We start from the raw sequence: 16,561 nt of genomic DNA, 5'->3' as shown, positions 1-16,561 counted from the left end.
TTTATGGCTTTGTATTTATTTTCCTCGGAGAGTAGGTAAATGGGTCATTCTCTGCTGAGTTTTCCGACCACATACAGGCGATTTCGAAGCAATCGATGTTATTAAAGCGATTACTCGAAGGACTGATCGAGATCTCTGATAGCAAGCTTGTTTTAAGGGATCGCAATTAATTCTCGATGCTGTTATCGGCATGGAATCGCTGTTATATTCTAAAAATAAGTATTTTCGTATTCGAGTGACTGATAAGTAACAGCATAGCAGGAATTTCATAAATTTCCACGAAAATTTTGTTCGGCTGGTAGCTAACTATGTTTCATCAACGTTTTCTTTTCCTTGCTCGCATCGTCGGTGTTCGCGGAAAGAACGCTTACGTCTAAAACCATCGTAGTTTATCTAGATCACAGTTCATCTCAGTGTGATGCAAAAAGGTTCTAGGAATAGTATTCGTTTAGTTCATATGTATTAATTATCACGAGGGTTAGAAAGGTGAGAAGTTGTTTCGGTAAACGCTCATGCATAAATCGTCTTATCCTCTCGCGTGAAAACGCTAATGGATGTTTACAAATTTCTAGGAACTATGACGGGTTCGTTTTATTCCAGCTTCGCAATAGGAATCGCTCTCTGTCGCCGACCCGTTTCAGTAGTACGATTTTTCACAATCCTTGCGACAGGGACGCGAAATAATTTAGCGTAATCACGGTTTGCGAATAATTTCGTGCACATTGGCGTAATCCTTTATCGGCACGCGTGATTTATTCGTGTCGGTCAAAGTTGCTACTTAGATTATACGTTATCTTCGTGTCGAAATTTTTCAACTTCCAACGTATCTGATTGGCCGGGAGCAGTACAACGTACTTACTGGCATACCGCTGTATAAATGTGGAAAATGGAATCGCGACGTGTTTTCGAATTTTAATCAGCAATATTCGAATTTCTTCGAGAGTTAATTCGAAGTCAAGATCCACAGCTGATTCCTCGATTTTTCTGTCTTTTTTCTCCTCGCATCGGGAAAGTTTTCCTAATACGTTTTTCTAATATAATTTAATCCTATATTAATATCAGTGGCCAATTTTTTTCTTTTTTTTTTTATTAACCCCTAAAATATTTTCCTGCAATTCGTCTCGTGAGAAATTTGAAGAGTTGTTGTGTCTTTGGTGGATAGCGTGGTGTGTGCTATTCCCATTGGAGTAATAGTGGCCAATGTAATTCCGAAAATCGACTATATCGTCTGATATATGCACGATAAAGTAGAATATATAAAGAATTTCTTAACATACGTTAAGTGATTAATGCCGACAAACAAGTACGAGGAACGTGTTTAAAGAAACTTTTTTTAGTCGGAATAATGAAAAAATTGCATTATTAAAGAGCTACGAGAGAGAATTATATCACTGTCTTGTATAAATAATGATTTGTTTTTCAATCTGTCTACGTAACTTTGCTTCGTGTACATCTACGAAGATGACTAACGAGTGACGAACGAAGGAAAATAAATAGATGGAATTCGTGTAATATTTCTTCGCTATTATTTCTTCCCTTTCTTCTCTGGAACGTTGAGTATACTCGCTGTTAAATTTAACGCCACGCAAAACATCGGATTGACACGCATTAACCGCGTATCACAGCTTTATTTCGTAATCCTATTTCAGAGTCGTAAAAATTGGGATACTATGGATTTTCACAGACGACCCAAAGAAAATATTCAAAATGTTATTTATGGTTTACGTGAAATATTACTTTTCCTGCGCAAATCGCGATTTCGTATTTTAATTTGGACTTCGAATTGGAAAATTTGAAAATAAAATCAAATGAATTCTAATGTAATACGAGACATCGAGTAAAAATAGCAAGACTCTACTAATAACAATGTAATTAGCTTTTACCATCGATAAATAATGCGCAAAGTTCGCGAAGATAGCTAGGATCATTCGATAGCCAACAAAATGGCGTCTCTGCCACGGTTAATATTTTCCATTTGCGTTTTAAATTCCTAAAAACTATCTGATAGATTATAACCACGAGAAAATGGGCGAAGAACGGCAAGGATACGCGAAATATCGAGTCCCTCTGTTTTATCCTTTAAAAACTCTTAGGAACGCACTCACCCTCGTGAGCTTTTACCCTCTCACGAACACGGTTATCGTGGGCCATCGTTCAGTCTCCGCGCTTATTTCTGGAATCCTTTTCCCCCCTAACGTTCCATGCTTAACGTTCGAAATTATTCTTCGTCGTTAAAAAATTCTGTACCACGAATGTTCCTCGTTCTCGACCCCTCTTCACCTCTCTTCGAACCTCTAACCTGAAAAACATGCTTGTCTTCAGCTGAAAGGTTTTTAAAAACATCGGCAAATATCGTCCATCGACGATGAAACGTTCAACGTTACGCCGCGTTTACATACATTCCAACTTTGTCCAGAAAATCATCGCAAAACATCGTGAAAAATACGAGAAAAATACGAGAAAAATATGGCAAAAATGGCAAAAATATGCCAAAAGTATGTGAAGAAGATGGCGAAGAATATCGCGAGGAATACGAAAATATTCCGACAAAATCGTCGAGAAACATTTTTAAAGTCGCCACACGACTACTTGAAAGTTCCAGATCCCTGGATTCACGATTCGCAATTAAAGATTATTAATCAGACAACGCGAAATTGGCGATTCCACGATTGACATTGGTTTGAACATTACGGTTATACTGGTACAGCCGCGTTTCATTCCGTTATGCAGCTCTTGCAATCGTAACGAGTCGAATAATCGGGGCAACAATTATCGATCGTTCTTACGTCAAACTGACATTGTTCGTTCGTTCGTTTCGCGAAACGTGATTTAATTCGTTCGGTCGTTCGCGATTTGAAATGTTTCCACGTCAAAAGCCGCTGCTGGATTCCGAAACTTTCGAGAGTCAAACTTTGATCGGCTTTGGTTAATCCTTGGATTGCTGGAATATTTAATCGTTTAATCGAACTCGCGGAGGACAGAGAAATTGCGAAATCTTTAGGAGTCGAGGATCAGCTCTGTCTCCACGTGTGGCCCCCGTAGCAATCGTATCTCGAAAATGTATACTTATCGATAAATTCTGTTTGATCCACTAATAATTATTCGGCACCAGAATCTCCTTTGATTTATATAGCGCTTGTTATGCAATCGTTCATTTATCGACGCTGGTTAACCTCTCGTCAACGTCCGATTCAGCGGAACAGATATACACGAATCTGAACGTTGAAACGAGAAACACCGAGATCGGATACCGCGAGATTTATTCACGGAGTCGTTCGTGCAAGCAAAAATTCCACGAGAAATATTTCTCGCCCGTTTTCGAAATTTTTGTTTATCGAAAATGGAAATTAAAACGTCTCCGAGCAACGTTGCTACCCGTCGAATTTAATAACCTTCTACCAAGATTATTACTAATTAATTGGTGAAAAAAGAAGAAAAAAAAGCCTGTGTATTACGCAACTATAAATATTGATACTGAAACTTACGTAAGAAATACCAGTTTCGTGAAAGATATAGTCGTCAAGGCTGGTATGATCCCTGTCGTGATAAAATTTGGCCATCACGATCCTAATTCGTTATATACCTTCCTTCCGAGGGAGGTATACAATAATAACAATAATAACAATAATAACAACAACAATAATAATAGTTACGTTTTCTCGAAGTCACAATTTTTAAAAAATTGCTATAGAAAATTCCCTTTTTTCGTTACACTAACGATGCCTTCGTCCGTTGGTTTGCAGAAAAGAAGGAAAAATGGCGCCCAACATAACGAGCACCCCGTCCGGCATTTTGTCCGAGGGTGACAACCTAGAGGAAAACGGGATGATCGACACACCTAAGAAGAAATACGTGAGACACATCGTGTGGAGGAACGTGATCATCTTCGGGTATCTTCATCTAGGCGCCCTTTTCGGGCTGTATCTCGCTTTCACATCGGCCAAGATTTTGACGTGCCTGTTCGGTGAGTGAAAGCATCAAAATGGCCAGTCGGTGATCGGTCGCGTTTCGCAACCGAGGTCCCAGCCTTTTGACCCGTCAACGAGTTAACAACCGTACGTGTGTTCGGCTTATCTCCGAACCGATATACTCCCGATTAATTCCGTGGTTCAGCTTCGTACTCGAACCCGTTGCGTGGTGGAGCTCGTGGTAAAGATTGCGACGAGCCGATGAACGCGATAAGGATGGACTTTATCGACGAAATTGCCAAGATTCAAAGTCTAGCTTCTCTTACTAACGTGTCCGGGTCTAACTGTTATTACTATTCGTTGACCAAAGAGGGACAACCAGGATAGAGGACTCTGGAATGAAAGTCCGAAACGATGGTACAGCTTGGTGTACGAATCGCGAGATAAATTTGACGATAATTGAAACACGTTTCGGACGCGAAATTTGAAGAAGCCGAACGTCGTTCGATAGGCCTTGTATCGGGGAAGCCTTGCCTTGCATGAATAATTCAGTCAGCGTTAATTAATTGTCTGGAAAAAGCGGGGAATAATAGCAAGCATCGACAAAGCGTTGGATTGCACACCTGTTGATGCACGCAGATTTCCGTGTTTCGAAAAGCCTTCTTTCCGCGATACCGTCCACGCTAATTATTTTTATTATTAGTCCAGATATATGTATAATTAGGCACTCGATCATTGTCACGAGCAAATTGTAGGGTTACCGTCGACTTTGGTCTTGATTATACGGGACTACTACTTGTACCGAATAATTATTTATCCAGACATAATGGTGATGTAATAGTCCATCCTTATCGATCATTAGACTTGAGAGTCACGTGTCACGTAGAGCCATGACGACGAAAAAGTGGAACGTCTTCCACGTGTAGAGATACGTTTAATTTAAGATTTAGTACTCTTCGAGATGAATTGATACTCTTCAACTCTCGTTTACGTTTTCCAGCCTTTATTTTGTATGTATGCAGCGGCATTGGAATCACGGCTGGCGCTCACAGATTATGGGCACACCGATCTTACAAGGCGAAGTGGCCTATGGAGTTCGTATTGATGATCTTCAATACCATAGCATTCCAGGTAAGCGATCGATTCGTGATTAAGTAATTGATCAATGTTGTCCTTCAGGGAATCGTACCACCGTCCTGTTACGCGATTGGAGGAAAAAGTAGCGAAATTATCACCCAGACGTTGAACGACCCTTGAGCCCTCTGCTATCGACTCGTCTGGCTGGAGTTGCGCAATTTTACTAGCACGAAAACGAAAGACTCGTTCGCAGTACGTTCTCGACTGGTTTGGTAATTAATCTTGCTTGAACCGAGTAGATATGGCATAATTGTCGAACGAAGAAGCATCGGAATTAATAAGCCATTGGACGTAAGGCAAACGAGTTGCTTTCGGTGGTTAAATTCTGGCCTCTTTTGTACTTCGTTCGTAACAAAGAGAGCTTTTCGATGAATTCAGCGGAGCAGCTCTCTAGCTCACAATAAGCTCTTGGATGTCGCATCGCTGTGAAAGAACGATATCCGATGTTCGATATCTCGACGTCGTTAAATTTTTCCGGATGATGCTTCTGGTGAACGCGATTGTCGTGTATAATTTTCGATGCAATTCATTCGTCGTTTAACGTGTCACTCTGTAACCACAAACTTTGAGCATGACTGCCTTTACTTTTATACACGATGATTTTCTTAAAATTATTCCAAGTCTCTCTCCCGTTGAGCGAAACGACGTGTCAAAGATGGTAACATTACGATAGTGCAATTCGGTCTTGCATTTAGCATTAGCATTCGAATTTAGCACTCGGTCTTTTGACGTAAATCCTTCGTAGAATAAAAAAAAAGAAAAAACTGACCATCGTAATAGAATTTGCAATTCTTTGCGAGGAGAGTTGAGAGCTGAGACGCACTTGTCTTAAGTTTTTGCTCAATTTTTGTGGCCGGTGACTATAGTCACCCGTAGCAGCGAAAGGGTTAATTATTTAATTACCAATATAAAATTGTTAATTTTTCTGGAAATAAATAATAACCGGAACGAAGAATTATTACGATCAGCAGAAGTTCGAAATTTTGATTCGAGCGCTCTCCAATTTCAAAATTTTCGTCTACTTTTCTTCCAATTAAATTTCAAGTCAAATCTTTCGTTTTCCCCATTGTTCCCATACGAATGTGTTCCAGCATCTCGAGTATTTTCCCGATCGATGGAACGCAAGCGTATGGACCGGTTTCAAGCGGTTACAAACGGGCACTTCACTTCAAAAGAGTCAGCTAATTAGATCGAAGATCGAATATTAGAGTGTCCGGTACCTCGTCCAATTAGAGCGACGAGATTAAATTGATTTATTTATTTTTAATATTTACGTTCGTTATCGACAGGATGCGGCTATCGATTGGGCCCGGGATCACAGACTTCACCATAAATACAGCGAGACGGACGCGGACCCCCATAACGCGAAGAGGGGATTCTTCTTCGCGCACGTCGGCTGGCTCCTCTGCAAGAAGCACCCTGACATCAAGGAGAAAGGCAAAGGAATCGATCTCAATGACCTGAAGAAAAATCCTATATTGGCGTTCCAGAAAAAGTGGGTACCCTTTATCGACGCCCTTTCTCCATCCGATGAAGCGGAAAATCAGACCTTCCTCCTATGCTGTGTAATAAGATTTTGTCGAGATCGATTCGAGGCTTTGAGAAGAATTGATCGTATTGTGTCAAGTTTTCAATTAGAAAGAGACATATCTCGGATAGGGGAAGAACAAAGCGCGGGGGTCGCTCAAACGGGGGTGTTTTTCTAGTCTTGCGGTTCCCTATTGTGTTGCCGCGGTTGGTATCCTGATGATATCGTAGTACTATGATATGTAGCAGGTAGAAGGATGCAAGGAAGGGATGCGTTTGGACCTGGGCCTGCTAGTGGACATGTCGTTCTAGCAGGTCCGGTCTTAGACGGGGTACTTAGGTAGCATAGGAACTTGTATTTATGAGAGATCGAGGAGACCTCGAACCTCCATTTTCCATCCAGCAATGAGGGTGCGAACGTTGGTCGCTAGAAAAGAAAAGATAAACGATTAAATAGGCATAAAGTAAATTAAGCGAATAAAGTTCCTAATGCTTCGTAACGTGTTGTTGCAGGTACTACTTGATTCTTATGCCTCTGTTATGCTTCATCGTACCAACTATAATTCCAGTCTACTTCTGGAACGAGACATGGTTGAACGCTTATTACATCCCTACTATTTTGCGTTACGTTTTCACGTTGAATATGACTTGGCTGGTCAACTCTGCGGCTCATCTGTTTGGTAACAAGCCATACGACAGGTTAATATCGTATCTTACGATTGATTGTTAGTAATGGATGAAGGATTAATCGTGCGGTATGATGATTTGTACAGGTTTATCAATCCAGCGGAGAACAAAGCAGTGGCCTTAACCGCGTTCGGCGAGGGTTGGCATAATTATCACCACGTTTTCCCATGGGACTACAAGACGGCTGAGCTGGGCAACTACAAGTTCAATTTTACCACAGCCTTTATCGACGCTTGCGCGAAACTTGGATTAGCATACGATCTGAAAATCGTTCCCAGAGACATAGTGCAGAAGCGAGTGGATAGAACCGGCGACGGAAGTCACGATGTGTGGGGTTGGGGTGATAAAGATCAGACGCAAAAAGACAGAGACATAACGATGGTGACGCACACTCTGAAGAAAGATCATTAAGGATCATTAGACACGTTTATATTGCAGGGCTGATCGTCCGTTCGTTTGGTCGACTAAAATATCGAACAACGGCCCGCTTCTTTGTACAGTTCTATATAAAAGGGGTAGAATATCCGGGAATCAATCGAAACATTTGGAATATCACTTAATATTTTTGTTCACCCGGTTATATCAGCATTGGATATACACAGTTTTTCACCGAGATCGGTTCACGATTAAGAATAAAACATTTGTACATCGTTTCGTTGTGTGTTTCCACCAAGAATGGTTAATGCACTAAGATTTTTCGTTCTGCCTGGATATATGCACAAAACCACGTGTTACTATCGAATGGAAATCTTTATTCTATTTTATTAGTCCTATTTTATTATAAGAGTAGCTTAGGGTAATAGTATACGTGCTGTGAATATCGGTTTCTACAAGATAAGAGATGTTTATTGATCGAGGGATAGGCTGAATTGAATGCGGCCGACATTACGATTACGCGACTGATTTGATAGGTCATTTGGCGGGTTCTAAATGTCCTTTTTGATTCCGAGGGCAAATCAAAAGCACTTCGTTCAGACACTTTAACGACGTTCTAGATCGCATCGATAGAATCGCGCGCGACGTTCGTCTCGAATATTGTATTCCAAAGCCTGAAAATATTCTTCCTTATTCCAGCTCGTTAGATTGTTTCACAGTGTCCACAGTGGTGGAGGTCCCCGACCGAAACCTCCGACTTTTCCCTTCGATCGAATCACTACGTGAATTCTGTTATTAAAGGAATTCTTTTCTTTAGGTTTTTACCATATCGTCCGACAGTCCCGAGTATCGTACAGACATAGGGATCGTCAAGGATGAAAAGATATCTTTGAAAAACAAAACATTCCGTCGACGCGAGTTGGACGTTTGTTACAATGGCCGTACAACCAGGACGCGTTAAATGTTTTGTTGAAAGCAAACGATTGAATCGAGTGAAACCTCGTCGAGAACGTCATTGTTAATTATAGTCATCATTTCGGTACGACAATAATCATTTGTTCGATTCCTGTTTTCGCACGTGTCAATGACAAATCGAAGATTTCGCGTTACTCTTTCTCGTTGAGCCACATTGTTAGATTTTCTTTCTCGCCCTCTTTCCTTTTTCTCTTTACCTTTTAACGTTGTTCCTGAACTCCTTCCAAGATGTTTGTACTCACTGCTTGAAAAGCATCGCTAAGCATGTCACTTTGTAGTAAGTACCCTTTCTTTTCTTCCTCCTTCTCTCTTTGTCTTCTTTTCCATATTCTCGTCCGAGCATTTAGTCACGATCCGACATAAATCTTACTTTGTAATCGCGTTTATCGATTATCGAAACGTAGAAATTCAGTCATATCTCATTTTCTCCTTTCCCTCATTCATCTTGTATTTGTTATTCGGTCGAATTTAACCCTAGAAAGCGAAAGCTTCGACAGAGAACGCAAAGCACAAGGCTCTATTCCATTTGCCATCCAGTAATTTTCGTTTCTTTTGCTCACAATTTTTTCCTTTATTTTTTGCTTCTTATCAAATGCTTCTGTTGAATGCAATGAAAAATTAATTTCGATATTCGTTGTCAAGAGCAACTACTAAAGATTCTTTTTCTATGCGTATCGTAGAAAGCAGCGTTCTTTTTATTTTGGGAAATTAACGTTTTAATTTCTCTATGGAATTTATACGATCACGAAAGATGTCACAGTTTATTTCTTCGATGATGTTGAGCCTGAAGGAATATAGTCACAATGAGAGAGAATTGTGAGAGATTTATCAAAGCTTCCTAAACGTAGAAGTGACAATTTCACGCTTTCTGAGGTTAAAAGAATAAAAAAAGGAAAAAAAAACAAATAGGGATATCATATCTTTTTAACTTATTTTCCGGGATCCTTAGAGACTAGCGCATGAATAACATTGAATATTTGTACTCGACGACACTCTTTGTTGTAGCGAATAAAAAGAGCGTGATTGTAAAAAAGGAAAAAAAGATGATGTCGGTTGATTTAAGGATCAGCGTGGCTTTTGGTACCTTTAAGAAAACACGCTGTGCGCTGCAGCGATTTACATATGTATATTTGTACGATTATTTGCAAGATAACCGATTGCAAGGAAACATTGTAAAAAAAGACAAAAAAAGGAAAAAAAAATCAAAAAACAAAGAAAAAACATTGTACGCTTAATGTTATGTAAATGACTGTCAGTTTTCTACTCGAACCTCTTACTTTGGACAAGTTTAGCCACCGAGGGCGCTCGTCACATTCACCGGTGGTTCCTAACCAATTCCATCCTAAAGATTTCATCCTACACCGTATCGGAAATCAAGGGATTGGCTAAATAGATTCCTCGAAAAGAATTCTCTCCACGATGATAATCGCAAAATGCAGAAAAGTTTAGGTAGAACTTGGTAAATTCTTTTATTGTTATTGAAAGCATCCGAGAGGTCTACTCTACTGAAATTTGTATCATTTTGTTGTGGGAACACAAAGTGTTTGTTCACGATTTTTTATTGAATCCTAGAAAAATATTCTCATTATGAAACATATCTAATGAAACAATTTATTTACCCAGTAGTTATATCTATCCTTTGATTAAACCTTCGCTCTTCAACTACTCTCAATTCTTTCATCCGAGTCTTTGTTTAGGAGTACAAAATACGTCAATATGTATTTTGCTAGCGGAGTGGAGCCACACAGATCAGAGACGTACATAGACGAGCAGCTGATACGAAGGAAAGTGAAGGAAAGTGAAGAAAAGTGAGATCGTCCATGACTTTTTGCATAAAGTACAATAGTGCCCCGTTAGTAGACGCTCTGTTGCCTCTGTAGTAGGCACAGAGTCATCCTTACTATCTCCAGGAGCATGGACGAGCTTTGTGACGATTAGGTTTATGAATTACCAAGATTATTGGTTTATACTTTTATTATACGGAAATATGGAGTTCGATAAATTTTGACAATTTACGAGACATCTGAAGAATGCATATCGATGTACCCGTTCAAATAAGAATTTATTTATTTCATTGTTCTGACAGAATGTTTATTAGTCGCAAGACAAATCCTCTACCTCCACTGTAATCATAGTTTTACTACACTGACAGTTTAGTTTACTATCATCCATTTCTATCGAATAGTAACGAAGCAAACAGGAAAAATAAAGCAATGCCAATACCTAAGAAACCATACCATTTCTCGTCAGTAGACAATATGGCGGCGACCCGCGTCCACTATCAGGACACTATTGTAATTACACACGAGTTTTATCCAAGACGTACAAACATCTCCATTCACGAACGTAAACTCTACGACGAATTCTCTGATATTAACTTTAAGATGTAACCTTAGCTTCGAACAAGAGTATGATGTTACTAGGTTTTAAGAGACAAATATATGCTGTTTTGTTACCAGAACCAAGAGAAGTGATTTCATTTGATATCATTGTAATCGGTAGTTATACTTGAACATCAGTCTCGAGATAATACTCGAGTCTCGTTTCTTCCCTTATCTTAATTCATAAAAATTAATAAGAATAATAACAATTGCGAATTTTATTAGCCTTATTTTATCTATAATGCAAGAAGGCACAGAGTGTTTATATCCTCCACTGACACTCCCATCATCATAAACAGTGAATGCTATTGATGGAAGATGATGACGAAGATCATCGATCACCTTTTTCTCTGATCAAAGAAGAATCAACGGAGTTAATTACTCGTAAGGATATAAAGACTGTGCCTTCTTCTCTCGAACGCGCAATACACATCACTACACTCTTGCGTAACACTGCTATATCTTTCTTCTGGTACCAATCAGTCTATTCACGACGATATTACTTCCCAAGTCTCGAATTAAAATGGAGATTTTCTCAACTACAGATACACGTTTCTGCTCTGTGTCCGAAATTACTATGATCGATGCAACTCAGCGTGATTATGAAACGACCAAATAATTATTATTATCAGAACACAACAGAGGTTCACATTCATCAACGAGTAACATCCTAAACGACTTGTCGACACTCAGAATCACCTGGAAAGAAGCTTAATGACAGAATCGTTCAATGGGGACCAGCATCGAAGGCCATTCTGAGCCACGACAGGTCTAACAGCCTTGCATTTTCAATTCACAATGCAGGCAATAATTTGTTCTTCCTCGCATTGTACATGGATTTCTCTTTCAGCTTCTCGAGGGAACTATCGAGTGGCATTTTCTTCTGGCTCAGTCCGTGAAGCATGTTCCTCACATCCTCGGTGTCAACCGTCAGCAGAAGGGTGACCAGACCAAGCTCGTACCACATCTTGATGAAGAACGTGGTGCAGCCGGCTCGGTAGGTGCCAAACTCGCCGGTTTGCCAGTCCCATGGGATCATGTAGTGATACGCAGGCCAATTGGATTTTGACAAGAAGAAAACACTGATGTCCTCCTTAGAAGTCCTGAAATCGTGAGTATATTAATAACTTGTTCCCTTCGAGTTGCGATTCGTGGAATTCAATCATGGACGTTTGCTTCGATCTCCATGTACGCGCATACTATAACCTATTGCTATATATTTCTTAGATAATTGGAGAAAAATATTTCTCTGTCAATAGCATCGAGAATTTTTCATATGATTATTAAATATTCGCTTTACTTATTATTTAACTTCGTCAATTCATCATGCAGACGTCACTTCGTAGCTAGTACGAATATATATGTATATTAGAAAGTGTCGAGATATTGGAAAAATTGAGACGACGAATATAAAGTTGACGATTGAACAACACAATTTTCCAGTCAAGTTTTGCTGTATTTTAATCAACGAGTTCTTTGGCCCTGATGAAATACTACTGACACGTTTATTTCACGTGGAGCCCGTCACCGTCAATGACGACAGTGCCATGGCTACCAGGCATCTTAAAGAACAACTTGTACAATAGGCTACAGGTATCTGAAAAGAGCATTAACTTTTGCTGTTGCAAGCTCCAGACCAGGCGTGCACTGTTCACCAGCCAGGACGCGTTCGCCGTGATGGCAAACCGCAATAGTCCTGCGATTAGTATGGTCTCGGTCATCGACTCGTCCCAGTACTCCAAAGGCGCGTTCAGTGGTAGTATTAAGCCGAATATTATAAATATCGGCCAATAGAACCTGCGAATAAGACGGAGAGAAGATGAAACTATCCTGACAATTGGAAAATTCGGAGAACATTGGCAAAATGGCGGGCGATAAAAGGCGAAATTATGCAAAGGCGTAGCCACAGAAAGCTCAGGCTAATTTCTGGAAGATGGTAACGCAAATTTTGCGAGACGTCCAGGTAATTCTGAAGATTAATTCGAGTAAAATTTTGGAGATCAACGATCCTTTAAGGGACTTGGAAAAATTTGCAGGTTTTGAAATTTGGAAACGAGGATAGCTTTTAATCCCTTGACTAGGGCAGATTTTGATTTTGATTGCAGCCGCACCACACGGCAGGAATTGAGTTACGACGTGCGCCATTTTTGTGAAAACAAGCGCCCTCCGTGTCAGAAAGCCAAACTACGTCGAGCGCCTATAGGTGCCCTTCGTGTCACAAACGCAAAATTTCTAAACGCCTATAGGCGCCCTTTGTGTCACAAATGCAAAATTTCTAAGCGCCTATAGGCGCCCTTTGCGTCACAAACGCAAAATTTCTAAGCGCCTATAAGCATCCTATGCGTCACAAATGCAAAATTTCCAAGCGTCTATAGGCGCCCTTCGTGTCACAAACGCAAAATTTCTAAGCGTCTATAGGTGCCCTATGTGTCACAAACGTAAAATTTCTAAGCGCCTATATGCGTCACAAATGCAAAATTTCTAAGCGTCTATAGGCGCCCTTCGTGTCACAAATGCAAAATTTCTAAGCGCCTATAGGCGCCCTATGTGTCACAAACGCAAAATTTCTAAGCGCCTATAAGCATCCTATGCGTCACAAATGCAAAATTTCTAAGCGTCTATAGGCGCCCTTCGTGTCACAAATGCAAAATTTCTAAGCGCCTATAGGCACCCATAGTAACCAAGGGGTTAACAGCGAAAATCGTGTTAATAAACAAAAATCGTACTTCTTCTGCAACCAGACGTAGCGATCTAACTGGATATCGCGCATGTCCACTTCTTGGTTCATCTCTTCGAGGTCCATATTCGGCGTGGCGACATTGCTTATGTAATGACTGTAGAAAAAGCCCTTGTTATGGTTGTAAGGATCTTTGTCGGTTCCGTAATGCTTGTGATGAAGCCTGTGATACAACACCCAGTCATGTATCGGGCCCTGTGAATAATATTCGATCAGTCCCTTTATTTTATATATTAAAAGACTCGCAACTATCACCTCTAACAGCTTCCTGTCTACATGGATTACATTAGGAAGTTCATAATCACAACGTAGCTATTAAATATACCTATCTTGAGACACCTACCACTCCTGCGAGGGTGTGAGCCAGCATGAGAAAGAGCCTAAGCTTCCCCTCAGCTTCGTACGACCTGTGAGCCCACAATCTGTGGGCCCCAGCTGTCACTCCCAGACAACCAAGAGCCGTTATGAACAACGCTACAAAATTGATTAATTAATATATAATAAAAAAATATTTCTAATAATAAAATAAAATAAAATACGATAATAAACTACAGCGTGGAATTCAAAAGACTGACGAATAAACCAACAACGAAAGATAGCTAAACAAACATCTGTCCTGTCTTCCAAATGGTCACGAAATTTTCCAAAAGACTATGGCACACTGTAAGATAATTTACCACGAATCCGAAACAATGGTGCACTGGACTCGACAAGAAACAAAGGGGTATCAGAGGAGTTTCTTACTATAGAACACCGTCATCCACTTTGCAGACGTGAACAGCAACCAGATGGCGTACACTCCGAGAACGTGCAGATGAATGTACCACAAAACGGCCCCCCATTTCATTTCTTGCTTCTTCGCTGGTTTCTTCTCGCCCGACATCCTGTTCCTCGACAAATTACAGGTTACATACACCGTTCGAAGAATCGCGGTACCGGGTTACCGATTTACCATCGAACCTCTCTCTCGCTTCCGCGTTTGGGTGCCACTCCGAATTCTCGAAGATTGGTCGAAGGACCACGAAGAACGGGAAAATCGAGAATCGATGAAATTACGTTTGGAATACCAATCGAGGTGGAAATGAAAGTGGCAGAGAATTTTAAAACGAAATTATAGAATCTATTTCTCTAATATCTAATATCGCGAACGATGGAAGAAGCTGCTCGGAAGAGGAAGCGATGCAATTCGAGAGATCGAGTCGCGTATGCAGACTGTCGAATTTACCTGTTTCTGTGGCACGAAACGCGCTTCTGGGAGGCCGGAAAAGAACTGCTTAAAGAAATGCCAAGTACGGACCTCGTCGATCGACCTCCTGGCCTTTGTTCGAATTCCATTATCGTCCAAGATTTAACATCGTCATTTCCTTTGTTTTGGCGTCGTTCAATTTGGAGCAGCGTTCCAGGGGAATCGTTTAAAAATCGTCCAGGCTACTGTTGCATATCGTTTCACGATTTTCTATAATAATTTCTGCATGTAGATTTTAATACTACGCTAGACTTAGTTAATCGATTAATCGATTCATTGTTGATGGGGAGAAGTTTCGCTGTTTTAATTTTGAAAATTAAGAAATATTCGAAAGAGCGAGCTCGTGGAGTTCCAATGAAAGATCGGTAATTTGATTTTTCAAAATATGGGAGATCAAATATTTGAGAATATTATGGGGGTATAATGACGAGGAAAATAATAATTTATCGTAGAGATTGGAAGCAATCGCTTGTTCTAACTCTGTGATTTTTCATATAATTTAAAGATTCGGGTTATATGCAAATGTGGCTAGTCGTGGCGCCACTGTCGCTATGCGAGATATTGTTTGGAAATTAGGCAAGTCTAGCCGATTTCTTGCTCGTTCGAAGACGTGTACGACGTGACTGACAGTTTAAGACAGTTAGATTAGAGAATATTTTGAACAATTTTGGGAAATCGAGGAATTACTATATTAATTATTAGGAATTACTAATTTAAAATATTAAATATCGGCTCATAATTGAGGAAGCGAAGAAAGAGACTAATCCGCTCGAGGAAAAAGCGGGAATTTATTGGTTAATACGTAACAAATCAGGTTTATTTCGCGACTCACGCGTTTTCGACGTATTTTTCCAACGATGATCCTTAGCAGTGAATAAGCAATTAAGTTTCGTTGTTGACTTATGTTCGAATGGCATGTGGAATAATCCAGCTTCGTCATCAGATCAAAAGAAAATCATCAGAATTTTCACGGCTGACGAATTTATCGTTTTAATATTTTATTTCCATTCCCTTTTTCCTTGATTCGATTATAAGAACGTCCTGGATACAACAGTTCAGTAAAATTCAAATCAGGATGGTAATATACCTCGATCTCATAGTGTCGTGAGTCATTGACACTCTTGCTGAACGACAATTCGTATGATCAAATCATTCTCGAAAACCAGAACGGAACAATTTTTCGATTTATTAAAAATTTTACGAAAAATGATCCTCGAACATCGCATTAAGAAATTACTATACTCTGTTCATCATTCGTATCCTTGTATCGTTGCTATCCTCTTTGGAATCTTCTATAGTTACTTTTTAGCATTCGAAAAGTAATTTTTCTAATTATTTAATATTTTTTTTTTTCTCCTTTTTTCGAGATTTGTTGCTATCCTCTTTGAAATCTTCTATAGTTACTTTTTAGCATTCGAAAAATAATTTTTCTAATTATTTAATATTTTTTTTTTCTCCTTTTTTCGAGATTTGTTGCTATCCTCTTTGGAATCTTCTATAGTTACTTTTTAATATTCGAAAAATAATTTTTCTAATTATTTTAATATTTTCTTTTTTCTTTTTTTTTTGAGACCTCGTGCACCAGTAT

The 16,561-nt window shown here is 39.7% G+C and overlaps 2 protein-coding genes across 3 annotated transcripts in view; one reads left to right on the top strand and one right to left on the bottom strand.

Moving 5' to 3' along the window:
- LOC108549635 (acyl-CoA Delta(11) desaturase) overlaps nucleotides 1–8,750 on the top strand; it is a 23,316-nt gene extending 14,566 nt beyond the window's left edge. For both annotated transcript variants that reach the window (XM_017903119.1, XM_017903117.1), the window contains exons 2-6: nucleotides 3,744–3,964; nucleotides 4,909–5,039; nucleotides 6,335–6,540; nucleotides 7,086–7,271; nucleotides 7,346–8,750. In XM_017903119.1, the coding sequence (XP_017758608.1) occupies nucleotides 3,757–3,964; nucleotides 4,909–5,039; nucleotides 6,335–6,540; nucleotides 7,086–7,271; nucleotides 7,346–7,670 (1,056 nt within the window). In that variant the 5' untranslated portion in view covers nucleotides 3,744–3,756 and the 3' untranslated portion in view covers nucleotides 7,671–8,750. The remainder of the gene's footprint in view (nucleotides 1–3,743; nucleotides 3,965–4,908; nucleotides 5,040–6,334; nucleotides 6,541–7,085; nucleotides 7,272–7,345) is intronic.
- LOC108549634 (acyl-CoA Delta(11) desaturase) lies at nucleotides 8,708–16,173 on the bottom strand. The gene is made up of 7 exons (XM_017903116.1): nucleotides 15,806–16,173; nucleotides 14,953–15,155; nucleotides 14,472–14,611; nucleotides 14,071–14,201; nucleotides 13,717–13,922; nucleotides 12,605–12,787; nucleotides 8,708–12,093 (listed from the first exon to the last, which is right to left on the bottom strand). Exons 1-7 carry the CDS (start codon nucleotides 15,911–15,913, stop codon nucleotides 11,784–11,786), a joined length of 1,281 nt encoding a protein of 426 aa, XP_017758605.1. The 5' UTR covers nucleotides 15,914–16,173; the 3' UTR covers nucleotides 8,708–11,783.
- Between the last annotated feature and the right edge of the window lie 388 nt (nucleotides 16,174–16,561).

This window comes from Eufriesea mexicana, unplaced genomic scaffold, assembly GCF_001483705.2.
Source record: "Eufriesea mexicana isolate 0111107269 unplaced genomic scaffold, ASM148370v2 scaffold2119, whole genome shotgun sequence".
NCBI lineage: Eukaryota > Metazoa > Arthropoda > Insecta > Hymenoptera > Apidae > Eufriesea > Eufriesea mexicana.
This window is presented reverse-complemented; position numbering and strand designations above follow the sequence as displayed.